Source organism: Crocodylus porosus, unplaced genomic scaffold, assembly GCF_001723895.1.
Source record: "Crocodylus porosus isolate Cpor-Errol unplaced genomic scaffold, CroPor_comp1, whole genome shotgun sequence".
NCBI classification, from domain to species: Eukaryota; Metazoa; Chordata; order Crocodylia; family Crocodylidae; genus Crocodylus; species Crocodylus porosus.
In genome coordinates, this window is record NW_017728906.1 from 150,831,025 (window position 1) to 150,858,735 (window position 27,711).

At 39.6% G+C, this 27,711-nt stretch overlaps 1 protein-coding gene across 6 annotated transcripts in view; it reads left to right on the forward strand.

The window, feature by feature from the left end:
* The window catches only part of LRCH1 (leucine rich repeats and calponin homology domain containing 1), a 210,910-nt gene that overhangs the window by 175,285 nt on the left and 7,914 nt on the right, over positions 1–27,711 (forward strand). For 4 of the 6 annotated variants that reach the window (XR_002100016.1, XR_002100017.1, XR_002100018.1 and 1 more), the window contains 4 exons: positions 1,567–1,676; positions 3,326–3,463; positions 6,255–6,332; positions 15,470–15,727. Coding sequence is in view for 2 of the 6 variants with exons in the window: in XM_019529924.1 (XP_019385469.1) it covers positions 1,567–1,676; positions 3,326–3,463; positions 6,255–6,332 (326 nt within the window). In the remaining 4 variants the exon portion in view is untranslated. The remainder of the gene's footprint in view (positions 1–1,566; positions 1,677–3,325; positions 3,464–6,254; positions 6,333–15,469; positions 15,728–27,711) is intronic. The other 2 variants (XM_019529924.1, XM_019529925.1) reach the window with 1 other exon arrangement.

Consider the following 27,711-nt stretch of genomic DNA (forward strand, 5'->3'; position numbering starts at 1 on the left):
AAAAGCTTACCCAGGATCAAGGTAAGACTAACTGGCCTATAGTTTCCTGGGTCCTCCTTCCTCCCTTTTTTGAAGATGGGAACCATGTTGGCCCTCTTCCAGTTCTCTGGCACCACACCAGAGCACCGCGAGCGCTCATAAAATTGTGCTGGGGTCCTGCAGTGACCTCAGCTAATTCCCTCAGCGCTCTGGGGTGAAGATCGTCAGGACCAGCTGATTTAAATATGTCCAGTCCCTCCAGTAGTTCCCTGACTAGATCCTCACTGACCTTTGGCCTGGGTGCACCTCCCCTGGGGCCTGATTATGCTACTACTAACCACTGTTGGCCGTCTCTCTACTTATATTTACACATTTTGGTCTGCTTCCCCCTCTCTGCCTCCTAGTGAACCCAGTGGTCATAGAAGGCCACCCCCTTACTTTCTTCCAGTCTCGGATTAAGGCCTGGCACCATCTTAGCCAACCGTATAATGCAGTGGGTAAGAGGTTGAGCCTGGTGGGAGGTGGCTGTGGACATCTTCAGTTCTAGTACTAGGACCTAACACCTCTAGGTATAGAGATGCAAAGGAAATCTTTCATTCAGGAGGGAAAACAGTCCTGAGAGAGGAGGACATGCACTCACATGGAGCAAGCAACTACAGCAAAATATAAGCCCGTGCAAACATTGCACCTAATAACCCATGCTTGCTACTGTGCCATTGGGTTAGATGTCACTGCCAAGATATCCAGGGGCATTGCACAACAAGTAGTGGTTCATTTGGGCTGCTATATCCTTGGAAGTTCAGGTTAAACTTTGCTAGCCATGGCAATGTGTAACCTGTGGTTGCTTAGTATGTGCTTTTTCCCCTCTTAGTGGCTGCAGGCTTGATTGTGCTACAGAGTGGAGCTAACAATGCAGAATCTTTTTGCACAGGCAGTAGAGACTAATGTGTCTAGAACTGGAGGTCTTAGGTTTGACCCCCAGTGTCAGTGATCCCCTACCTAAGGTGTTGCATTATATTAAAAGAAGTAATAAAAACAAGATGTCTCGCTCTTTCTAGATTGTCACTTCCCAAAATATGAACAGGCTCAAAGTCAGTCTGGCAATGGAGGGTACTAACTGTCCACCAGGGCATCTGCAGTCTGCTACATAAACATGATGGGTGTAGCCATCCAGATATTTATTTGAGAGAGAAACATGCAAAACAGTCACTGGAACAAAATAAAAATGTTCAAAGACTTGATGCCGTTGCTCCAAGGAACTGTGCCTGTGGCTATGGGAAAGGTGAAACAATCCACAGCTTACTGAATAGAGTCATTAAGGGACAAATACTTGAAAATTTTTCTCCCAAATAGGATTTGGCCATTGATATCCATATAATTAATTCATTGAGGTATGAATTCTGTTAAGAGTATCACCAGGCAACTTTGTGTTTTGTTTGCAACTCTGAATCAAGTTTTCCATCTCTGTACTGAAAGTTTCAGCCTCTATAGACATGATTGTGAGAGTATAGAAATTTTGCTTATTATGAAAATGAATATATCATGAACTGGCTTGTTTTTACTAAATATCTTTTTCTTTAATCACAGTATTTTTAAGACCACAGAGAAATTTGGAATCAATAGACCCTCAGTTTACAATTCGAAGGAAAATGGAACAGATGAGAGAAGAGAGAGAACTTGTAGAACAACTGCGGGAGGTATGTAACAGTGGTAGGCTGTGACTTTGTTGCCAAAGCATGTGTTTTCTGGCCACCTTTTGGAGATTCACATAGCATTAGGATGAAAGCAGTTGCTGGATGTATTAGCAGGGGAATTTCAAGTAGGAGTAAAAGAAAATGTTACTCCTGCATGCATCATCAGTTTGACACTTACAAGAATCTTGGATCCAGCTCTGATAGCCAAACTTCAGAAAGGATAGTGAAGAGTTTATAAGAATGATTCCGTGTGGATGACATGCCTTTGTGAGAAATACTAAGCTCAATATTTTTAGTTAATTGAAAAGGAAGTTAAGAAGTGGCATGATGGAGGTGTGGGTTTGTGTTCTGTTTTGCGATTGAGACTAAGTGGTCTTTTGTGTCCTTAAAATCTGTAAACCTCTGCCCCATTTTCACTATCTGTAAAATGGAGATGAAAAATCTAAGGACAATGAGTGAGATTTATTCAGCAGAATTACCCAGTTGTGTGGTGCATCAAAGATTGCACCAGGGGAGCACTTGCTTGGGACTCCCAGCCTTGTATAGTCTCTGAATACCCACTGATGCCAGCCCAGGCGTGGCTTCCAAAGTGAGGTTAGCACTTAGCTCCTTCCTTATACCCCTGAGATGTGGGCCTGTGGTCCCTGGTCCTCGCTCAGGGAGTTACCTTCCAGCTTCTGACATGGAAATTACCTCATCAAAGGGGAAATAACTGCACCCCAAAGTCCCCAAAAAGCAAAACAGACTGTTCCTTTTCAACAGTCATTTATTGACCAACTGCAGTACAGAAAGCAGAGTCCTTGCCCCCTCCAAAGGGTTAAGCCAATAATTTGTCTCCAGTCCAGACTACACAGTCTAAGAGCACCGCAAAGTTATTTTGACTTTACTTTGCCTTCTCTTGGGACTTCCAGCTTTTCACTTTGTTCCATCCATTTGCCCCATCCTTATCTGTGCCCTTGATGCCTCTTCGTGTCACCTCCAATGGATATTTACCAACCCCATCTGAAGGCTACTCAGTTGTTATTGGAAGGGCATCACTTCTCCATAAGGGAAGACAGCTTTGGTTTCTTCAGTCTGTCTTAAATCCTTTCCACCTGTACTAGCTATTTAAGGAAACTGGACGTTGAACATTTTTACAACACAAACACATTTAAACCAGCAATTTTACAACAAAGACATGGTTTGTCACTGGGTGTTAAAATAGTTCTGTTATATCTTTTAAGAAGTAAACAGTACACCCACCAAAGTAGTGGTAAGAGACCATTTTCACATTAGCATTGATTTAATAGTGCAAAATCACTGTTTTAACAGTATTATTCAGTGGTTGGCAACATAGGTCTGGCCAATGAAGAGCTGTGATCCAGGCTGTGGTGGTGGAATGGGGACAATCAGTAGCATGTGGCAACAGGAGTCAGCCACCAGTTAACATAGTGGATAATAAAGAAGAGGAGTGTAGGCATTTTTTAAGCCATAGTATGAATGAGAAAATATCAGTAGTTTTGGCAAAGCAAGACTTGGGTGGTCACTTTAGGTTTTAATTGGGAAAAGGCACATGAGGACTGTAATGCAGCTTATGAATATTTGCTTTGGATTTTTTGTCCTTTCAATCTAATTTGGTATAAAAGTGGTGACTTGCTTGTTCTCCTTTACAGAATATTGAAACAAGACTAAAGATCTGTTTGCCTGAAGACTTGGGATCTGCTCTTATGGATGGGGTGGTTCTCTGTCATTTAGTCAATCACGTTCGTCCTCGATCTGTAGGAAGTATCCATGTACCTTCACCAGCAGTAGTAAGTCAGCAATTTTTAAAACATGAAGTTGATGATTTATCAAACAATATTCAAATATCCATTAAAGTACACTAACCATTATGTTATGAATAAGCTGGTCTGTAGCAAGTTGAAGTGTATGTATTAATTGTCTAAACAACTGATATGTTTAACGTAATTCAGATTTTTTTCCCTCCTTTTTTGAGCTGCAAGACTTTTGTTCGAGACAATACTTCCCTTAAATTTAGCCCCCACACTTAGAATCATAGAAAAATTGTGTTGGAAAGGACCACAGGAGGTCATCTAGTCCAACCCCCCTCCTCAAAGCAGGACCATCCCCAACTAGATCATCCCAGCCGGGGCTTTATCAAGGAAGGCCTAAAAAACCTCCAAGAATGGAGATTCCACCACTTCTCCAGGTAACCCATTTCAATGCTTCATCACCCTCCTAGTAAGACAATTTCTCCTAATATTCAGCTTAAACTTCCCTTGCTGCATTTGAAATCATTGTTCCTTGTTCTGTCATCTGCCACCACAGAGAACAGTCTCGCTCCATTGTCTTTTGAACCCCTGTTCAGGTAGTTGAAGGCTGCTATTAAATCCCCCTCAATCTTCTCTTCTCCAGACTAAATAAGTCCAGTTTCCTCAGCCTCTTGTCGTAAGTCATGTGCCCAAGCCCCTTCACCATTTTTATTGTCCTTCACTGGACTCTCCAACTTGTCTGCATCCTTTCTGTAGTTGGGGCCCAAAACTAAACACAGTACTCCAGATGTGGATTCACCAGTGCAGAGTCGAGGGGAAGAATTAATTACTTCCCTCAATCTGCTGGCAAGGCTCCTACTAATGCAGCCCATTATGCTGTTAACCTTCTTGGCAACCAAGGGCACACTATTATTGACTCATATCCAGCTTATTGTCCACTGTAACCCCCAGGTCTTTTTTGTGGATGTGCTGCTTAGCCAGTTGGTCCCAATCCTGTAGCAGTACATGGGACTGTTCCATCCTAAATGCAGGACTTTGCACTTGTCCTTGTTGAACCTCATGAGATTTCTTTTAGCCCAATCCTCCAATTTCTTTATTTCACTTTGAATCTTAGCCCTACCCTCCAGTGTACTTCCGCTAGCTTGATGGCATCCAAAAACTTGCAGAGGGTGTGCTATGCCATTTACCAGCTTGTTACTGAAGATATTGAACAAAACTGGCCCTAGGACCAACTCCTGGGGCACTCCACTTGATTCTGGTTACCAGCTAGCCATAGAGCCATTGATCACTACCCATTGGGCCTGACGATACAGTCAATTTTCTATCCACCTTACAGTCCATTCATCCAACCCATACTTCCTTAACTTCCTTGCAAGAGGCCTCACTAATTTTTCCTGTCATAGCTTTCAATATGATTGGTAACATACTGCATGTAATACATATGGCAAAGATATTGAATAGCAATGCTATTAACATTAACAATGTATTGATTTATCAGTCCCATCTAGCAACACATACACTTTCTGCTAAATGTGGCAATTCTTCCTTTTTTGTTGCAGATAGAACAAGAGCATATTTCTCTTGTATTCTGTAATTTTGGGGTCCTCAGAGGCAATGACCTACTCACAGGGATCTGATTACAATAGTGATGCTCAAACCTTTGGGCCCTATGGGCCAGATGATGCCCTGCATACCAGGATCAGGCCTGGGGCCCAGTCCTGCCCCCTCCTTACTGCACACACCGGTATTGGGTTCTAGGGTCCTGGTGCCACCCCCACATGCTAGGATTGAGCCCCAGCACCACCCCTTCCTGCCTCCAAATGCTGGGAGTGAGCTTTGGGGGCCACCCCCTCCTGCCGTACATGCTGGGATTGGGCTCCAGCACTGGCTTTCTGTCCCCCATGGTACAGGATTCAGCCCCAGGAACTTGGTACCACCCCCTCCCAACCTACCACACAAGAATTGCCCCTGCCCAGCCCTGCATACTGGGATCAGGCACCCATTCCAATGAACAGGGCCCATGGCTTCCAGTGGTTCTGGAAATTTGGCAGTGAGGGAGTGGTGCCACTCTTCCCCTGATGCCAAATTTCTGGACCTGTGGGAAGCCCTGTGGGCTGGATAACTCGGGTCTGTAGGCTAGGAATTGAGTACCCATGGACTATAGCACAGATTGTCAACCAGGCGTACACATACCCCTGAGGATACTTGAGAAAGCCATAGGGGGTACGTGCAGGCAGGTGGGGATTGAGCTCTGTCTTGCAGCATTCTGGACAGGTGCCACCCACCCAGCCGGACGCCGGGAGTGGGGGAAGATCATATGCAGCAGCTGCTGTCACTCCATGTTCACCCCCCACCCCCACTTGGCATCCGGTCCCGCTCCACCCCCTGCCACTTGGTGTCTGACCACATGTACTCCCCTCACCCCACTCAGCGTCCAACTGCTGGGGGTACACTGACCCAAAAAGGTTGAAAACCCTTGGATTAAGGACATCAAAGAATTCTTATACTATTTCTAAAAGCAAAATTTTTTTCCAATGTATTTTCTTGATTTTTTTTTTCTTTGTGGTTTGTTTGTTTTATTGTGTTGTTTTTTACAGAAGACTTTGGCTTCCATTGTCAAAACACTTCTGTTTCCATTTTCTACTGTCACGTTTTATTCTAAAGAAGTTTTCTACATTTTATAAATACAGTATATGTTTTCAGGAAAAAAATAACATGTGGCATTGGCAGTAGACGGGTTATGTCATAAACAGAGTTTTCTATTGACTACTGTATATCACAGGATTCTTTCATATTAATCTAGGGATTTGTTGTTTTTTTCTATTGACAGCCTAAACTCAGCATGGCAAAATGCAGGAGAAATGTAGAAAACTTTCTGGATGCATGTAGGAAACTGGGAATACCAGAGGTAATTTTTAATTAAGTCCATTCCTAGGTGAAATGCACTAAAAAGCATATATCAGCTATTACTTTATAGCTGAAGGATATTTACTTTTTATAGATGCTAAAATTATTCACATATGTATTATAAAATATTACAGAATTACTTTTACACTCTGTTTTGCAGTGCTTTTGTATGTACTTAAAATTTAAAGCATACAGGTAGTTCCGTAGAAGTATTCATGCAAGATATTTGTAAGCCTGTAGACGTACTTATAGGCATCAGTGTTTAAATTAAGCATATACTCAAGAACACTGCAGGATTAGGGTCAAATTCCTCTCATGATTGGAGAGCTCATTAGCAGATTGCTAAATTTCATGAATTGGTGAACTCTCAGCAACAAAAGCAAGTGGTATCACAAAACTGTTAGTAGTAGTAATAGTACGTCTTGTATTGTACTTAGCTTGAGTAGTCCTCAAAGCACTTAAAAACATGCCATTCTCTCTTTCAGTAAGGAGATATGGGTGTCTTAGTATTGCAGTATTCCCAATACTTCATTGTATGTATAGGGAACAACTGGACAATACAACAAATAGGTAATGTTAAGAAAAATTGGCAAGGTTTTTACAGTAAAAACTGTTATGATTGGTTCCTTTAGCTTTTAAGCCTCATTTATTTTAATACATTAATACTTTGTATTAAATTATTAGATACTTTTACATTTTGTAAAACTAACTGGTAGTAACAAGCCCTCATCCCAGCAGTCTATTTTTGCTGTGATTTAAGGAGAGGAAGTCATTCTCTCCGTGAATTAATGGGATGTGCACAACTGAGATTCTATTGCGAGGGTAAAATAAAGGCATAGTGTTTTTTAAACCTGTGAAAGATAAAATGTGATGAATATAATCATCATAATTACACTCTGATAATTCTGTATTATCCAATTTAATTACTGTCAATTTACGTTAGTGCAGTTTAGAATCTTTCCCAGATTCTGAAAACATTTTTACAAAAGTATAGGAAAATTTATGTCAAACAGTTCATCTTCAGCATGAGGTATCATAGACAAGACTTCAGTGCAGTAAAATATAAAACTACAGATGTGGAAACTGCATATTAGTGTTTTCATCATGCTGTTGATGACATTTCACAGTATAATTAAGGGTCGCTTTATTTTTAAGTTCTGCTTTTATTGAATATAAAATCAAGACTTTGGTTTTAAACTCAGGAATGAACCTAATGCAAATATTTCAAATCTGTCCTTTTACTAAATATGAAAAAAAACCAAACATTTTTCTACTCTTTATTTGAAGGACTGCAAAACCAATGATATGTTGTCTCTTTCAGTTTGGAAGAGGTTGTGGGGAGGGTCATTTTTAACTACAGTGAATTGCTGTTAACATCATGAATTGCAACATTCTTTATCCCATTATATTGTTTCTCTATTCTTAAATGATTAACATTGGCCAGCTATCACTGTTTGTTAATGTTTACTGTATGATAAATTGCTCACAAAATGTTAATGCAGGATATTAGAAAGGTTCCATGTTGTAAATTATCATTTTCAAGTTCAAAACATGTCTTCCTAAAGTAAGGATCCATATAGATAGAGTCTAAACCTAGTGTGCATGGAACATGTACCGAAGTTTGTTGATCTTCACACCTCAAAGTATACTCAACACTAGAATACAGGTCTCAGGTGCTTGGAAGCAGCCTTTTGGAGAAAGGGAGAGGTAGTGACCACTTTTTTTACCTTCCCCACTAATTTATCCTCTATTTATTTTTTCAAAAGGGGGTGGGGTGAAATTAAATGTCATAGGAAAATTTCTGAGGAAAATTGTGTTAATATGAGTACCACAGTAGTACCCTGCAGTACCACATTACTATATGATGGCATAGGATGAGATGATCTCTTCATTTTGAATTTCCTTGCTTAAATTGCTGTAAACTTATTTGGCAATAACTATTTATGTTTCAGTATTTTGAGAACCAGGGGTGGGAGGTTGAATTTACTTCTTTTCCTTTCAGCTGTCAATGAAATGTGTAACTTTCTTTTCTAATATCGTAAACTTTTCATGCATTTTTAAACTATTTGATTAACTGCTTATTTATTTCAAGTCTGCATTGAGGTTTAAACAAAGGGTCAAAGATTAAACTTAAATAAAAGAATGTTATCTTCTACTGAGGAAAAAGTTCATTTACATAGATACCAAGGGAATTATTTAAGGTTTCTACTTTGAGAGATTTTTTTTGGAAATCTCTGTCCTTTGAGAATTCAAGTTTACTAGATGTGTGTGCCAATTGGCAAACTGAGATGCTTTGTGAAAATGCATTGTTTTGGAGCTTAGATGAGAGGAAGTGTTTGGAATGTGCTGTGCTTGAGAAAGAGAACCATGTATGTTGGAAACTCGGTGTTTAGTGAAAGCTAGATATGTATGTGTGTGTGGGAAGCAAGCAGAAGGCACGTAGTCAGGTAAACGAAAAATGTCTAGGAGCAGTAGGTTGCAAAAATATCAATAAAAAATTATCTGCCTCTTGATCATTCTTACCTCGCCTGACTGCCTCAGGAGAATCCGGTTTGAGGAATGGAGTAAACTGGAGAGAAGTTCTGCAGTTAAACTGCCCCTTGTTATGGGTGTGCGATGCATTCCAATTTTAGATTGTACTTCCTGCCGTTATTTCTTGTTACACTTATCTCCACATCCTGAAGAATATTTGTTGATCCAATTTCATATCCTTACAAAGTCTGAATAGTTTTTTTAATATTTTTTTATCACTCTATGGTCTCAGCTAACTACAGTTGTAACAGGGATAGAGGAATATACAGGTTCTTCAAAAAATCCATAGAATCAGGACAGTATCCTGTCATAGGTAGCTATATACAGATCATGGCATTTGAAAATAAGAAAACACATGTATAAGGGAAGCCTATCTTAAATCTATCTGCTAACATGACTGATCTTGTGCTTCAAGTACTTCCACCACTAAACGTTCATTTTTAGGAGGCAATGGACCAGCATGGTCCAGGAAGAGCTCCTGTTTTAAGTATAGAAGGTGCATTAATCAATGGTTGTATTATGTTTTGAATGCCATTGGGTTCTTAAAGTGCCTGTCGCTAATCCTTCAGAGAAAACTAAACAGCAAGGTTCTTTCTGGGTCTTGTAGGCTCTCAGAAACGTCATTACAACAGGGAAAGAGATTTGTGTACAATTTTTTGTTTCTGACATTTGGAATGAAACATGCTATTCACAAGAGGTCAGACCTCTGTCAGGCCAGTTGAGCTTCGTTTTACAAGACACAATCTGTATTTTTTTGCAGTCAGAGAAGTGGTGGATAAACACCTGAAGGATTGTAGAAGGAAGGAGTCTATTCACAGTACTTGTTAGTAAATAGGTAATGGCATGTAGGCTTTCACTTGCATGAAAACTGCTAAATAATGATTCATTTTGTGCTGCCAGTTGAACAGTGCCAGTTCTCAGCATCTCCTGTCATAAACATTTTCCATATTGAACCTTACGGCCGCATCCAGACGAGTGGTATGGTATGCCACACGTGGCATGTGCAGGCGTTCCTTGGACTGCTACTTTGCAGCTTTGGGGAGGTGGCGAACCCTGGGAGATCCCAGGGTCAAAAAACCCACACCAGAAGAAAGCGGGCTGGTGCACATGGCGGCAGCACATGCCACTCAAAACCAGAGCCTTGCTAGCTGGAGTCATGCTCTGGCTGCTGGCCAGGCTTCCTGCCACAGCTGCAGGCCTAAGAGGCCCCCACAACCCCAAGGAAGGCTGTCGGGGCCAGCACAGTCGCTGGTCCCAGCCTCTCCTATTCCACCCGGGTTAACCTGTGGTGTGCCAAAGCACATGGGGCATGGAAGTTCCCCACTTTGTGCCACTGCTGCTTTTCCCCAGGGAAACAAACGTCCGTGCTTGTCTGGATGCACCCTATATAAGCGTTGCAGTAAGTGGCAGTTGACTTCTGAGTGAGTAACAGTAAGATGGTTGCATGGGGGAATTTGTTCTTTTAAGCAGTTTTATCTGAGATACTTGGACTGTGTTTTGAATCACCAGGCAGACCAGTTACCCACCCCCTCTTGCCTAATAGTACCTGAGCTTTTTTTTCCCTCCCCATGTCTTCAACTCTAGTGAAGCTCCTAACAGCTTTGTATCATCAACAGAACCAGTCCCTATAGTGACAAAGTGCCAAGTGCCCATGGTAAATGCAGGATACAGGCTGGTGAGAGTATCAGTTCTAATGCATTTTGACTCTTCCTACTGGCATTGCAGGGGTAAAACTGGGAACCAGGTTGTTGATTTCATAAACCCATATGGGTTTGAGACTTTGTTGTCTTGACCTCTGTTATACTTTCCTAGGACCATCTGCAATATTTGTCTCCAGTCAGTAATAGTACTTGTTCTGTGGGTTGCCCAACTTTATTAGCAAGTTTTTAAATTAAAAGACATAACTGGCTCACTGTTAATTCATATTTCTGGAAATATGATGCTGTCACTTGCATTACTACTTTACAGCATAGCAGTATCACATCACGTTTAAACCTTCAACTCAGCATGCTAGTGCACTGTCTAGGCTCCCCTTTTGGCAGCTCTTGCACTTAGTAAATCATACCATAGGGAGGCCTTTCTAATGTTATTCCAGTCATGTTAGCAGATGCCTCTGAAGGAAAAATACATTGCTGTAATGGTCAGCTGAATGTTTACTTGTAAGAAGGAAGTCAAAATCATTAAGTTAGGCTGGTTTTTGCACAGAACGGAGCTTTCAGTTTAGGAACAGGGTTGCTTCCAGTTTAGGGCTGGTGCTAAGGCAATATATGCTCCCTGAATTTGGTGACTGGTGTTCAGAAACATATACTGTAGAATAAAGATGTAAACATGTAGGGTGATTTGGAGGACGACCTTTTCACAAGAGGTTAGGTCCCAGAGAAAAAGATCATCCAGATAGTTTGCTGAAGTTTTCTAGCAAAAGCAGGGTATACGGTATTTTCAGTGTAGGAAGACAGTCCATCTTTGTACACTGGCACACACTTGCCTTTTTGCTTTCAAATTTACTTCAATATTAATATCTATAAACACATTGTTGAGATACTTAAGCGTCTGTTCGCATGATTTAAGCATCTGGCATCAGATGTCAGATTAGATGGCTGCTTCCAGGACAGAGAAACCAAAGTTTTTTCTTTAACACAAAATATTATTCAGAGGTCTGGATATATGATTATGTCAGTTCATAAGCTGCCACATGTTTGTTCCTTTGAATTTCTTTCATAAATATGATCCAAGATGTAAACTCTCTTTAGGAGTAATGTTGCTTTGTTTTCTTTAGAGTCGTTTTGACTTCAGACATAATCTTCAAAATGTTAGTGAGTATAAACCCAGGCAGCAATGCCTAAAACAGCTGAAAACTGTAGTTCTGAGACTAGTACAAATTGCCCTTATTGATTTCAGTGTAGTGTTAATTTTGACACCCAGTAAAAATAAATTAATTATTTCACAGTTGATCATTTTAGCAGAATCCTCAAACTTTGTATTTTGCTATCATTGATAGATGCATCTAATAGACCAGTGTGGTGGAGTTTGTTGTTAAGATTTTCTTCTGGTGGGGAATGGGGAATTTGATCCTTGTCTCAAATATAGTCACCTATTTAAGCTCAGATGCACAAAGGAGTTGGTAAGAGGTTGCTTTTTTTTACTCAAAACAAGTTACTGGTGCTGGTTAGAGTTAACAAAAGTTTTTATTGCTGTTATGTGCAAGCTCCATATCTATGGAAGACTGTATGTACAATTACGTTATACCTTTTTACCCAAAAATCAAATCAATTTAACAGAGTATCAGCCAAAAATCAGTGAAAAGCTAGGAATGGTTAATGGTAGTATGGGAACTCACAAGTAAAACTAAAAGCACACTTTTTCTTTCTGTTCATGTATGTACATTTTTTTCACTTACAGTTGTGCTTTTTTCATTTATCTTTGATATTTTTTAAAGTAGAAAAATAAAATTGCTGAAGGAAGGAATGTAGAAACCATCATGCCAGTGCAGCATTATAGTTTTTAGTTATAAAAACAGTCAACAATGAAAATGCAGTGCTTCTAGAATGGGGTCTTCATTGCACGACCACAAACAATTCTGTGTTTGTGAGAATGTAACAAGTAAGAATGTAGCAAAAATAGCAACCTATTAGCTGGAGTAAGGTAAGAAGTTCTTGCTTGCTGGATGTCACTTGTTAGTTGTTTTCATTCCTACATTGCTCTCTCTATCCCAGTTAATGCACTATTTTGCCACTTAGCCCTAACCCATTTGCACAACCAGTTACCTTACCAGAGTTTGTCCTGAGGCTTCCATGGACTTGCAGTAAATTTTATCAGGTATGAATTTCTCCCACTGTGTTAAGCAGTACATACCGTTTGGCCTGTGGTATATTTCAAGAGGTTAAGCCCTAACTCTCAGATGCCTTATAATGTGCACACAAAGTCCTGTGCACTTTGGTAGAATCCTGAGTACTTACCCTTGAGATTTTATTCTTAGGTGTCAAAAATTATGAGCTTGGTTTTCAAAACTATAAATCTGATTTGTTTGTGCAAGTATTGCTGATGCATGCACAATAGAAGCAGTCTGAGCATGCCAGACACGCAATGTTTACACTTAAAACCCTCTACTGTATATGTTTATTCTGCATGTGCAGCTTTGGCAGCTGCATGATCCATTTAGGCATGCAGCTTCAGACACTTTTTAAAAAAGCTGATGATAAATGGGTCAAAAGGTATGCTTAACTCTTTAGTTGTGACTAATAACAGCGTACGTACTCTTTAATGAGGAAGGCAGAGTATTTCAACCTGATGCTTCTTCTATAATGTATCTTTATGCTGAGTTTTGTTTTAGCACTTTAATTTCACAGTGTCTGTAAAATGCTGGTTATGTAAATCAGAATGCCTTAGTTACCAAAAAGCAATGGAATATTCTATCCCCAGTTCCATTACAGAAGCAATAGAGAGACACATATAGTATAATCCTTTTTACTTAGTACAAGCAGGTAAAAATGGAATAGCATGCTTTGAAATATTTGCTAATTTGAGAAATATGTGCTTTTGTTCTGCAAATGCTTCACTACCACAGAGTATATGCAAATATGCAAAACAGTCAGATGGTCTTTAGGCTTTTTCTAATCTCACTGGTTAAAATGCTGCCTGGCAGTTCTTGTAGAATACTCCTTTTGCATGCTTCTGCTTCTCCTACATGCTTTGGCTTCTGTGCCTGGATTCTTCTCCTTTTGCTAATGGCTGGTCAGCAGATTCCTTGCTCCCTGTAAAGTTAGACCTGGTGCCAGCTGCTTTGTTTCACTAACTGAAATTATTTGTGCCTGCAGTTTGCTCTGATGATATCTGTCTCAAATTAGAGAGAAAATGGTCTAATATTAATAAGTGAACCTAAGTTTAGATTCGGAACATCTCAGGCTTTCATTATTGTGTATAATTTTATCAGGTATTAAATTTATCTTATTTCATCAGAGTTTTGATTAGATGTATTAGTGTCTTCAGATGTATTAGTGTCTTCAGTAAAAGTATATACGTTTCATTTCTGCTAGTCAATGAGGGGTTTTTTTAGTAGTTTGTGGGCTCTAAATTAGTTTTGTGGAAGCAATTTTATAATTAAAAAGTTTCTGAACTTTATTACCAGTATATGTTCTCAATCTAATGCTTTAAGTCAAAATTTTAAACAAAGCTTATTTTGCTTTTAAATTATGCGTGTTTTCCTCTATTTTTAATCATAATTCAGGTGTTTCTTTGAGATTTATATAATTATTGAATATAAAGTGTGCAGCCCCCCTGGAAAAAGTGAGTAGGGGAAACTGGTACCACCACAGCTAATGAGATCTTTTCCCCACTATCGCATTTCATGACTTGTGTGAAAAAACATACGTCTTTTACATCCTTCTACTCCAGTTAAATCCAAAACCAACACTGCCAAGAAAAGAGAATTCTCTTCCTTTTTGTACATCAGCAACACAGTTGCTACTACTTTGTTGTTCACATTACAGACATCAGTTGTTCTTCATACTTTCAAAAGATCAATGACATATTTTTAAACTACATTTTGAAGATTCGTAGTAATAAAATTGGACATCTAAACATTTTCATTTTTAATCCCAGACATTCATTTCCTTTAATATCCAAGTACACTTGAACAAAACAGTTTATTAAGGACCAGTTTGAAATATTCTTTTGAAATGGGGATTTGTCTTTCCTACTGTCTGTGCTTACTGTGTCTTTTTCCAAAAAATATTCTTATGTGTATATAGACTGGCTGAGTTGGAAATTGATAGTGAGGTTACATGGGCAGGAGAGATTTGACTTAAGATACAAGTCAAGACACATTATGCAGGTCTTTCAAATTTTAAAGTTATCAGAGTGCTACTTGGTTTTGATTTTGCTTAATGATAACAGGAGTTATCGTATCTGCCTCATGATAATTGCTTGGTGCAGTTTGCTTTGATGCTTGTATTCCAAACAAAATTGTTCCCCAAATCATTAATAGCTTCCAAAATATATGTAATGATAGGATGGATATGTTCATACAGTATATTGTTTTAAATTTTAGAACATTTAATAGGAAATTTGGTTGTCCAACTGCTTATCTTAGAAATGTCCTTAAAATTAATATTTATGCTTTTAAGTGATAGTTTTTTTAAATTTCCAACCAGGGCATTGTCCAACAGAAATTATTTGATCACCAGATTTTATGGTGTTTACAGTATTAGGTGAATAATTTTACATCTATTCCTAATGGTTTCTTTTTCTAGTATTTTTTCTTCAGCTTTCAGTACCATGGTTTGTCTGAGTTGCTAACAGATCTGACTTGTTCTTTGCTTTCGCAAAATCTGAATCCTATAATTAGTCCCATTAAAATATTTGTTTAACGGTTTGCAGGATTGAGTGCTTAGCTTGTGTCCCATATTTCTGTTACCATTTTAATATTGTACCCTAGTTTAACTATTTAGAAGAAACAAAGGAGTGTTTCTTGCTTCATTTAATCTGTTCCTACATATTTATACTAGTAACAGAATATTATGATACTTTATTTATCAAACACTTTATAGTTTTGTATTTTTAATTTTATGCACTGTTTTTTTCTGTTCTAATGGCTGCCCTTCGGGATAGGCTGACCTCTGCTCTCCGTATGACATCCTGCAGTCGGATATTCGTCACATTCGAAAGACTGTTGACACTCTGCTGGCCCTCGGGGAGAAACCCCCACAATCAACTTCTACCTTTCGCTCCTGGGATCTAATAGGCTTTTGTCTTTTCCACATACTTTTTGTAGTCTTGATGTATATAACTTATCACTGGAATGCGCTAACAGCATAACCTGTTCGCATGTGCACACAAACTTTCTGCTATATCTGTGACACATTACAGGTACTTTAATTTCCTTCCTTTATCTTGCAAACTTCCATCCCCTGTAACCTTTCTTGAATCTCTTAAATAGAGAAGGTAGAATTTTTAACTGATGGTACAAGACACGTCTTCCTAACCTCAGGCCAGTCTTAAATGCCTATGTGTATCCTGTTTTCACAGCTTGTTGCATCCAGGCTTCCTGGGTTACACACAGAGTATGGAGATGCAGTAAATTGCATCTATACCCTTTTGGGCTGTGAACTCATTACTTCATACAAACTAAGCAGTATTGAACCTATCCAGTATCTGCATGTGAGAAACTGTGGAAAATCCAGCTAGTGAAGGAAATGATGTTGGCAGTTCAGTGAAAGGCAGCATTATGCTAGTCAGTCCCAAATTTGCAGCATGTATTATATTAAGAATGATACTTGTTAGAAATGCCATCTTTCAAAAGATGAATTAAAAGCCAGGGCCCTTACAACCATTAAAAATCCATAGCGCTTTTTGCAAGGGCCTATGTTCTGGTCAAATTGTGGTTCATGGTAATTATACTTTCATTTCCTAAATTTTTCTTTCACTTTCCATTAGTTATAGTTATCTTACCTTTGTACTTTTGTACAGAACTGTGCAGTGTTGCTGTGTACTTTTAAATACTTTTTCATGTTCTACCCAAGCACTGGCTATAATGCTGAACTGGGTAAAATGAGCCCCAAATTTGTAAGGGTCTTTAGGACTTTTCAGGAATGAAGGTAATAGAGACTGCAAAGTGCAGTAAATAGGGCATCATAGTGGGAGTTGGCATATCTGTGTCTGCCATTAGTTGTGTGTGTGTGTGTGTGTGTGTGTGTGTAATGTTAAGTAAGTCACACCACTCGTGTGATTGTCCTCCATTATAGAAATTATAGTAAGTATGTAATTCTAATTTATACATTCAGTTATATTTATTCATTTACATACGTCATAGGGAAGTAGGTTTGGAAGGGACCTCATGCAACCATCTAGTCCAGCTCCCCGGCTCAAGGCAAGATCATCCCTGACCACACCAGTCCAGCCAACATGTGATAAGTAGGGAACACTGGAATTAACACAGGAAGTGTGCTGCATGGCAGCTCCTTTAATCTTGTAGAAGTCCACCCCCCCAACAACCCCCACTGACTGGCAGAGGGTTCCTGCTGCTCACCTCTGATCAGTGGGCAGGAGAAAACCATGGTTTTAAATATGCCACTTTTTGCCCCCTGCTGCTGATTGGTGGAGGGGCCCCAGCAGCCTTGCCATTTGCTGCTGACCAGATGGAAAGCAAAAATCGTTGTATATTTCAAACTGCGGTTTTTGCCTCCCAGCCGTTGGGGTGAGCAGTGAGGCTAACAAGGCCCCTCCACCAATCAGCAGCAGGGAACATGTGGGGGACACAGCGAGATTAAAGGAGCTGCTGCATAACATGCTTCCAGCGCAAATTCCACTGGTCCCTAGTAGTAAGATGTTAATAATACATATCAAATTAGTCTGTTCAAGACAGCCAGTGCCCTGGATATATAATAAACATACTCATTTCTTTCTGGAATTTCCCACAAAATTCAAATAACAAAATACCTTCCAGATAAAAATTTGAAGGTAAAGAGTAGAATCTTAAATAAAGCTCCCTTTATCTGTTTATTAAAAATAGAACAGCATATACCGCAACCCACTATTTTACCTTTTTCATCAAGTTAAGGGCTTGTCTTCCTAAGGAAGTTACCGCAAAGTAGAGTACGAATCTACAAAAGTGTATTTATCTGATTTGTATTTACTGTGAATGTTAAGAGTATCCACATTGGGAACAAGTGCAGAGTAATTGTTGTGTTGTAAATTCATATCCTAGTTTACTTTGCAGGATCTTTTATTTCTAGCCGAGTCCTAAATGATATCACATAAAATGATTTAAGGACTCCTTAAATGTGCAATATGATATGCCTGAAGCTTGATTTGGAAAAAAAGTCCTCTTCAGACTGCAAATTTTATTTTATATATATTATATATTGCACATTTAAAATATATATATATATATATATATATATATATTCCCCCCCAAAAAAAGAAAACTTTGATTTACAGCTGAAAGTGTTGCTACCTAAAATAACATTTTGTTGATGATTGGAACAAGATTTCCTTCCTTACTTGCATTATCACCATTTGAGAATTGTTTATACAATCTTCAATAAGAGCAGCAGAATAGAGTATCTTTGTACTTATTTACAAATTGTTGTAGTAATACATTGATAATTTAGTACCAAATTACATGCATCCCCACCCTATAACATTGTAAAAACTAAATATTCTCTAAATGGGTTTGTGCTCAGCTCCCATGACTCTTAAAATCTGTTTTACAGAAGCTAATAATTAGCTCCAAGATTTTTTTTTAGAGAATCTAAATTTAGACTACAAAATTCATATTTAGACATCTAAAAGATCTGTTTTTCAAAAGTGCTGAGCACTCAACATCTCCTTTTACATACATCTCTGCTTTATTGGCAGAAGTCCTCTGCAGAAACTTCAATGATTAAGTACTTAACCAGACCAGTGATATAGGTCTGTAACTTTCACCCTTTAGTCAGCAAGGAACTTAAGCATGTACTTAATTTTAAATGTGATGAATCTAGGTAACTTCAAATGGAGCATTCATGGGCATCTTTACACATGTTCTGGGATGCGGCACCAGGTGCTTTAATTAGCGAGCTGCACTAATTAAAAGCGCCCACACGTCACACCACAGCATCTCCGTGTATCTCTGCACTGAAAAAATGGTGGTGGGGTGCTTTGAACTAAAGCTCATTGAACTGTTTTATTTCAGAGTACCCTGCCGCCATTTTTTCAGCGCAGGGACACTGATAGACATGACACGGAAAGCGGTTGGGACACATCAGTTTCTGTGCTTCACCAGATTCAGTTAATCGAGTTTGCTCTGACGCACAGGATTTCCAGCATGTCAGAGCAGGCTCTCCACACATCCATAGGAGCTGCATGTGTTTAAATGTAGGTAATACTTAATTAATTTCCTTAATTAGTGCCGAAGAATATAATTTTTAGGCATCCCTTTTCAGAAACTCTTAACGTAGATCTTTGTCTTCATGTGATATCCTTTTGCAAGTACAGCTGTGGAAAGGGGCATAAGTTGAATAAGTTCAGGATCTATTAGCAATATGATCCTCTAAAACCCAGTGTACATATTGGGAGGGTGGGGGGAGGTAGAATTTTGCCCCCTGCTGAAGTCAGTGACAAAACACTCATTGATTGTGTTTTGACCAGAATTTTTCACCCTTTCAGCTCCAATAAGAAAAGTAAATAAATGTTTTTTGCCAGTGTTTTTCATGCTGCAGTAGTTCTTCCATGAACTCTTCCCATGGTATTCACATTAGTATTTTTCTATGGATTTAAAATGTAGAATATGAGGTGAATAAACTTTTTACTACTGGCCTGTAATAGAATTCCTAACGTGATATATACATTTCTGTCAGGGCATAGTTTACTAGACTATATTGTGAAAACGTTTACTAGATTAATTGCTCAGAGTATCCAAAATCTCCTACATCAAGTTAGAACAGAAGTTATAGGTCAATCGTTGCCAGGTTGCCAGTGTGCTAAGAAGCAAGATTTGCGTCCCTAATGTTTTGAATGATTTACTAGCCTAAGCACTTGGAATGGGAGCTGAATCATTGCTTCAGAGGTGCCAGACTAAGCCAGTCATTTTTTCCCCAAGTTCCAATACCTTAGGGATGAGTAAAATATATTACAGTTTCTTCATAATAGGGACTGTATCATTGGTGTAAATAGACAGGTGAATGAACAATAATGTACAATTAAAAAAAAAACAAAACAGTCTGCCATTCTCTTACATCTGTTTACCTACCGAGGGAGCAAAACTGATTTATAAAAACAATATGTATCTTATGCATCTGCTTTGGATTGCTTTGGTCAGTTCTGAACTCTGTGTCTGCACACATGATTCTCAACTGTGTTGTCACTAGATCCTTTGAAAAGTGTCAGGAGGTGTGAGACATTAAGCATAAGCTCAGGCTTGATCCTGCCTATCCAATCCCCAACCCCAACCAGTGAGCCCCTCTGCAAGGAGGTAAGCACCATAAGACATGCATTTGCTTTTTAAATAGAATTCACAGAAGTTATGGAGGAGTGCCTTGAGTCCCAAAACATTGAGAATCACAAGCCTACACTTTATTTATAACACTTACAGCTCCATCTACTGGGTCCATTGAAAAATTTGTGTGGAAAGACTTGGTATTTATTTGAATTTATGGCTCACTTGCAAAAGTATCGTGTCCTATAGTATGCCCACATACATACCCATTTTTGAATAATGTGAAGGATATCCACATTTTCCTTGTACGAATGGCTTTCGATTACGGTGACAATGGCAGAATGATCATCCGGAAATTTTAAAACTCTGTAATCTATTCAGTAAGTGTAATTACTCCAATTTGCTATGTTTATTCAATGCCTAGCATCATTTTCCTTTGATCTTGATTTATCAGTCCCTAGTGCAATAAAAATATGCAATTATTGTTTAATTAATGCACAAACACTGTTAAAATACTACTATGGTTTTTATATTATTTCTGGCAAGCCAAATAATAGCTAGATATACCATGTGCCATTATCTTGGCACTGCAAGTATTTAATGCAGTTCAGTACCTTCCTAACCTACCACTTTGCTTCTGAAATGTATTTTTAAAGGTGTCCTAGCTTGAGACCCTTTCAGGATCCAAAGCAGGTCTAAATGTCATTGGATAAAGCTTCCATTGACTTCCAGTGATCTCTGAATTAGGCTTTGAGTGACTAAGGCTGGAAACAAACATCGCTTTTGAGTGGCATCAGCTGTGCTGGGATGTGTTGTGGCAAATCTGATCCACTTCACTGATGCTTACAGATGCAGCCAGGGGTGTCACCCCATAGTCAGGCTCCTGCCAATCCTAGGGCTTCAGGGGCCCAGTCCTACCATACAATAGCCCTAGGTGCCTTACCCTGATTTCAGACGTGTCCGCAAGTGAGGAATCCCTTTACCCCCTTCAGACATGCTTTGCAGGTATACCCTACAGGAGGATTCCCATAGGGGAACTGAAAATATGGAGTGGGGAACTCCCATAGGGGTTCCCTCCTCTGTGCTTGCAGGCTGCATCCCAGGTTGGTGAATGCCAATGAGAAATGCACAACTGGGAGGATTCCCCCAGAGAGGATTCTTTGCATTGCTGATACATGAGCAGAGATTCCCATAGAATATGTATCACACCGCGCCCCAACTTTCATATAAGCATGTAAAGAAAATGAGAGATCTAGGTATTACAACACTGACAATAATGCCATCTGAGTGTTATGTTGAGTGGAAAGGGAAGAGCTGCATTATAGAAATTTTCAGGTATGAATCCCACTATTTACCATACAAATTACAGTTACTTATTCATCAGCTCTGTATGCAGCTCACAAAACTGGGTATGTGAAAGGTTCTGGTGCATTTCATTTTGGTTTTTGATGCATACTTTTTTTGTTGCTATTTAATATAATTCTCTATCACTGTTAGGATTTTTGGAATCGGTTCTTCTCTCTAAATTAGAGTTCTTATGTTCTTAGAATATTAAAGTGAAATTATCAAGTATTTTAGGCAAAATATTTGATTTGTCTGAAAATTATATGGAATCATAAGACATTTCTTATGGCTCTGAAAGGTCCTTGAAGAGCCCCAACCTGCCCTCTCAGTTGGAGATATAATGATATGAGCAAACAGGCTAATTATACCAATTTAGAAATGGGATGGGATTCACTGTCTGCCAGTTGCTCAACAGTTAGTGTTTCATGTCCATTCCTTTGCTGCAGTAAATGGAGGCTACACCATGAAAACTTATCCTTGTTCCATCAGCGATAAATTGTCCTATTCTAGCTTTTACTTACTGTGGGGTAGGAATGGACACACAAAATAGTTTCTGTAAAGCAGCTGGCATATGGAAAGTATTCCCTTCCTCCCCATTAACTCAGTATAATTTAAATGTCTAAGTGTACCACAGTTTTGTGCTTATGAATGTTTCCCCTTGCAATTAATTACAGCTGTTGTTACATTTAGTTGCTGACAGACATTAAAGCAATTGCACAATTAGGGGTTGCAAAATATTATAGTCCATCTCCAAAATCACTCCCAGCTTTCTGTGCCCCACACCAGCTGGGGAGTGGGGCACTCCTAACTCAGCAGCTGCTTCTGCAGGTGGCCTGGGATATATATGTAAAAAAAAAAAAAAAAAAGAAGTATGCATCTGAGGCTTCCAGCTAGATACTGACTTTTTAAAGGTCCTGGTGCAGGGAGCCTGATGTCAGACTTATGGATCCTCTGAGGCAGATGGGAGGGATGCCAAGTGGCATTGCTGATTCTAGGACCTGGGGCTGTACCTACCCACCAATTGGGTAGGTGTTGGCAGCTGCCCCAGATCCTGATCTGTAATGGGTCAGCCCCAACATGCCATACATTCTTAATTTAAGGTATGATACAAATGAACGACAGGTATATGTTTATATGTGGGATATCTTTGTGGCTCATTTGCTATTATCACGTCATCAAATGGACTTTCACATGTGACAGGGTTGCTATTAGGGCTGTGCGAAGCTTCAGTTGTCGATTCGATTCAGAGGAGAGTCAGCCCATTTCAGTGGCTGAATCTCCAAATTGAGATCGAATTGGGAGGCCAATAAAAAGGTCTGAATTGATTTGAAGCCCTCCAGATCAATTCAGAAAAGATTAAGGGAGATTCAGGCAGTCTCTGCTCACCACTGAAGGCAGCTGGACACAGACTCCATGCTGGTAAGTGGAGGGCAGGGTGTCTAGAGGAGGTGAGAATGTACCATGGGGGGGGACCCCTGCCAGGCCCCATCCTGTGCCTGCGCCTGCTCCCCCAGTCCTCCTGAGCACCCCTGACCCCTGCCCACTTTCCCAGCCCTGTCAATGGCTGCCCTGTCTGGCCCGTGTCCCAGCTCTTTAAAAAAAAAAAAAGCCCCACACTAGCGACCACTAGGGCTTCTCAGGGCTTGTGGCAGAGGCCCCCTCCCCACCCCTGCAGGATAGGAGTCAGTGAGAGCGGAACTTTTGAAAGAAAAAAAGAGCCAGGATGCTGGGGCTGGATTGGGCAGCCATTGACAGGGCTGGGAGAGCAGGCAAGGGGATGGGGCCTGTTTGATTCGAAGATTCAACTGATTCAGCAGGAGACAAATCTCCAAATCAGATTTGGCCAAATTGATTCAGGACAGTGATTCGAATCACTGTCCCCCAAATTGGCTGAATCCAAAGCAAATACTAGCCACTTCACACAGCCTATTTATGGTGTGCTTAACACCTTAACCATGCCCTAAATGTAACGGGATCCTTAGATTGACTGGACTGCTGTGCAGATTCTGTTAGAACTGTGCATGAAATTACACCTACATATCTGAAGTCTGTTTTTAAAAACCTGATCCTAAATATCTATATTAAAGAATACTATTTAGTCAACAGGAAGTTTTTTTTTTAAGCCACTTCTTATGGGAACTATCTATACACAAAGCAAGAACTTTCGTTCTCCTTTTCTCACAACATAAACAATTTCTACTGTTGTGCAAACAATCAGTTCTCAGATATAAGCAAGGGAAGTTATAAAAAGGCATAATAATTTTAGGTTTCTATGGGAAGGAAAAGGGGTGGGAAATAAACATTTGCTAACTAGAAAATGGTTAATTCTTTATTAAAGAAACTTGATTTTCAGACTTCTAAGAAAGATTTAGCACACAAATTTGACAAGCACCTGTTTAAAATTGCTGTTCCTCTTCATTGAAATAATGACTATACATTTCAAAATACATAGCTCTAAATATTTACAGGGAAAGCATACGATTGATTTTTTTTGTCTGTACTCTGTGAAAAGTTGCATATATCAGTGTTTTAACTTTTTCAGAATATTTATTCTTCCATAGTTCCATAGCCATATGTCTACAAACAAGAAGAAATATTCCACCTTGTAGTATTTCATTCATCCTTTCTCATTTTGTTGACGGATACATTTGGGTCCTGAATGTTAACATCTGAAAATAAAATACATTAAAATTGCTTTACTATGTGGCTATCTAATTCAGTGGCTGCAGTCCCTCCGTTGTGTAACAAACACAGTTATATTTCTGTTGTTTTGCTGTTGTTGGCTATCCTACATTAATACAATTCAAATGCTAAACTTGACTTTACAGCAAATAATATCAAAGGAGACTGATGTACATATACCATTTTAAACTCATGTTGGATCCTTTGCTTGTTAGCTTCCTTTCATTTCCTGTTTTTCTTCCAGCACAGCCAAATCAACTATCTTCTTGTTGCTCTAAGGATAACATTTAAATTTGTAATTATACTTAGTATACTCTGTGTTCACTTTGTTACTGCTGGTAGATTTGTGATTCAACGTACTGGCTGCCTCCTTCTTTGTAGGCTCATTGTGGACTCGAAGAAATTTGTTCTCTGCTTCAGCATAAATTTGAAAAGTACATTCTTTTTCCCTTCAAATTATCTCAGGAGCAGGTCTCTCTTTTTCCCATAATAGAAATTAAATTTGGAAGTTGGTTAGCCTGGTTGCAAGTCTCCTGCTTGTATTTTGTTCATAGTTAGCAAAATCAGACCTTCAATCTCTGATTAGTTCTTCAGGGTATATCTGCTGTTGTGTGGAACATATGGCTCCTCTCTCTGTGATTGACAACCTTCAAGGATCTTCACTTGTCTTAAATGTTAGTGCCCAATTCTTGTCTTTCCCCACTGGTTTTTCAGCAAGGAAACTTCACTGATGACTTGACTTGCAAGAGCTGACTCCTACTCTGGATTTTTTTGGATAGTGCAAAAGGGAAAAATTGTTTCCAACATTAAGAAAGGTATACAAAGTCTGTCTGTCACCTGCAGTTTTATTATTGTGATGGGCAAGTTTCTCAGAAGGTGAGGTCTAATTGCCTAGAGAAGCCAGCTTTCTAGATAAGTTCAGAAATACTGTCATTTACTCTAGTGGGAATATTTGGGTCTCATCCAAATACCTTGACAGCTAAGGTAAGAACTTTCCCTGGCCTTTTAGAAATAAAGTGCGGTGTGGAGCAAACTTGGAAGGTAATGCTCATGACTTGGACTTCTTGAGGTGAATGAGATAATTTAGTGAGTTAGATGATGAGATGTGAGGAATATTATTCATTATCCAGTATCAATGCTGGAATATTTGTCAACATATGCATATTATCTGTTCTAACTTCACAGTTTCAAGGTTTTGGTGAATAATGTGGAAGGCTTTGAACACACAAATGTTTTAAGAACTAACAGAAATAGGCAGGTGTACAGCAGGGAATGTAATCATGCTTCTTATAAAGATTTTTGTCTTTCTTAACTCTGATCTATTTGTAAATTAGAAATAAATTCTGTAGCCTTTTTATGGGCCCTTAAATAGCTTCCAGTATTTGAGAATAGAGCTCATAGCTGTTGCTTTTATACTTGGATCTTAGGTTATCGCAGTAGTCAAGAGCTAGATCAGTGGTCCTCACCCTATTTGCCATAGTGGGCCACACTTGTAGCTGTCACCGTGTCATGCAGGCTGTACCCACACAACTTACTTGTTCTGTATCAATTAAAAAAAATATTGTAACAGGATGTCACATGGGGCGCAGCAGTGTGCTGATTGGTTGAGAACCACTGAACTAGATAATGTATTTTCATAAAGGAGGAAGAAATGATATTGGTTCTCTTATGGCTTATGACTAATTGCAGGACAATAAACGCACAGTGTAGCTAAGAAAGATTGATAGGTAAAACAAGAGCTTTCCGAATTTGTATAGACTAGTGGCATTTAACTTATGGTCCACAAGCCCGAGCTGGTCTCAAAGTGACTGGATTTGGCCTGCGGCATAGGGGATCCTAAACAAGCAGGTCAGCCTGGCAAGTCCTTTTCCCTACCCCGTGCTGTGCTGCTACCCTCTGCAGCCCTCTCTGCTCTGTCCCTCTCCTCCCCTCTCCTCTACAGCTGGCACTGCTTATTCTCTCCCTCTTTTTTCTTCCCTTCCCCTAGGCAGATGCTGCAGATTTAAGTTCTCTTCCTATGTCCCTTCTCTCTCTCTCCCCAGAGGGGATTGATTGGTGGTCCGAAGTGCTGGCTCACAAGTGTCCAGCCTATGGCTTTAAAAGGTTGAGCTCCACTGCTGCATGAAGGGTGAAAAAGGTTTTGCTAAAAATGTTTGCATATATTTAAATCTTAAAAATGAGCTGTTTGCATGTTTGGCCTCCGTCAGCTGATACGTTTGAATGTGTTCTGAAAGTGAAATATTTATCCGTTTTTAAAAAATGTTTTCCAGTAAGGTCTGGTAGTCTGTTATTTAAGACCTGTAACTATTCTCTTTTGATTTGCAGATACTCTAGTCAGTTTGCAATAGCATAATTAAACAGTAGCTTCATATCTGAGAATGCAAAGGAAATGAAATAATTGACATTCAGTCAGGAGATAGGAGAGGACAGCAGATGGGACTAGAAGGGAGTTTTAAAAGAATTATGTCCACTTTGAATATGTGAATATCATGCTTTTAATCTCTAATACGTATATTTCTTTATTTCTGGAAATAACCGTCAGTGTGTTTTTTCTAGAGATTCTAAGATGCGGGTATTGAGAGCAGGTGTGTCTTGAGGTATTAGATTGGCAGGAATTTTTGAATCACTTGAGGTATGCAAATAGGATCACAGAAAAACAGGGCTGAAAGGGACCTTACAAGGTCGCCTAGTCCAGCCCCCTGCTCAAGGCAGGATTGCCTTGGATTAGACCATCTCAGTTGTGTAAGTCTAACTGACTCTTGAAAACTTCCAAGGTCAGAGATTTCAGAATTAATCTAAGTAGCTTGTTCTAGCTCTTGACCACCCTTATCATCAAGAACGTCTCCTAATCTCTAACCTAAATTTCCTTTGCTGAAACTTGAAGCCATTGCTCTTAGACCTGTTCCCTACAGCCACCAAGAAAAACCCATCTCCATCCTCTCTCTCTAGTTGTCCTTCAGATATTTGAGGTTTGTTATCAAGTCCCCCTCAGTGTACTTTTCTCCAGAGTAAATCACTGTAGGTCTTTAAGCCTTTCCTCATAAGTCCTGCTTCCAAGACCCTTATCATTTTTGTTGCTCTATGCTAGACCCTTTCCGAACTGTCCATGTCCTTGAAGTGTGGGGCCTAAAACTGAACACACTACTCCAGGTGAGGCTTCACCAGTGCTGAATAGAGTGGAAGAATCACTTCCCTTGATTTGCAGGTGATACTCCTGTTAATGCAATCCAGTATATTGTGGCTATTTTTTTTTCACTAGCTGCAAACACCACGTCTATGGTCCTGTGTCCTTTCCTGAAACCACACTGACTCTCAGGCAGGAGCCTTTGTTCAATGGTTGCAGCTCATCAACTTCAGGAGAAATGCCAGAAACAAAACTCCAACCTGTACATGACTTCCATTGTCCTGACAAAAGCATTTGATACAGTAATTTGGGAAGGCCTTTGGAAGACCACGGCAAAATTTGTTTGCCCAGAGATTCATTGCAATGATTTGGCAATTCCATGATGGTATGCTTGCTCACACTGGGGATGACGGTGAAGCATCTGAACCATTCCCAGTCACCAGTGGAGTCAAGCAGGGCTGTGTGTTGGCCTCAACCCTCTTCAGTATGCTCTTCTGTAGCCTGCTTATAGATGCCTTTCAACACTGGGATTGACATCAGTTACTGGACGGATGGCAAACTCTTCAGTTTGAGGAGACTACAAGTGAAGAGGAAGTTACAGGAAGTGACTGTTCATAACCTTCTGTTTGCTGATGACTGTTCCCTGAATGCCAAATCTGAGTCTGATGTGCAATGGAGTATGAACTGTTTTGTCTTCAGCTTGTGACAACTTTGGTCTCACAATCAACACCAAGAAGACAGAAGTGATACACCAGTCCCCTGCTCAAGGCAGGATTATGTAGAGCC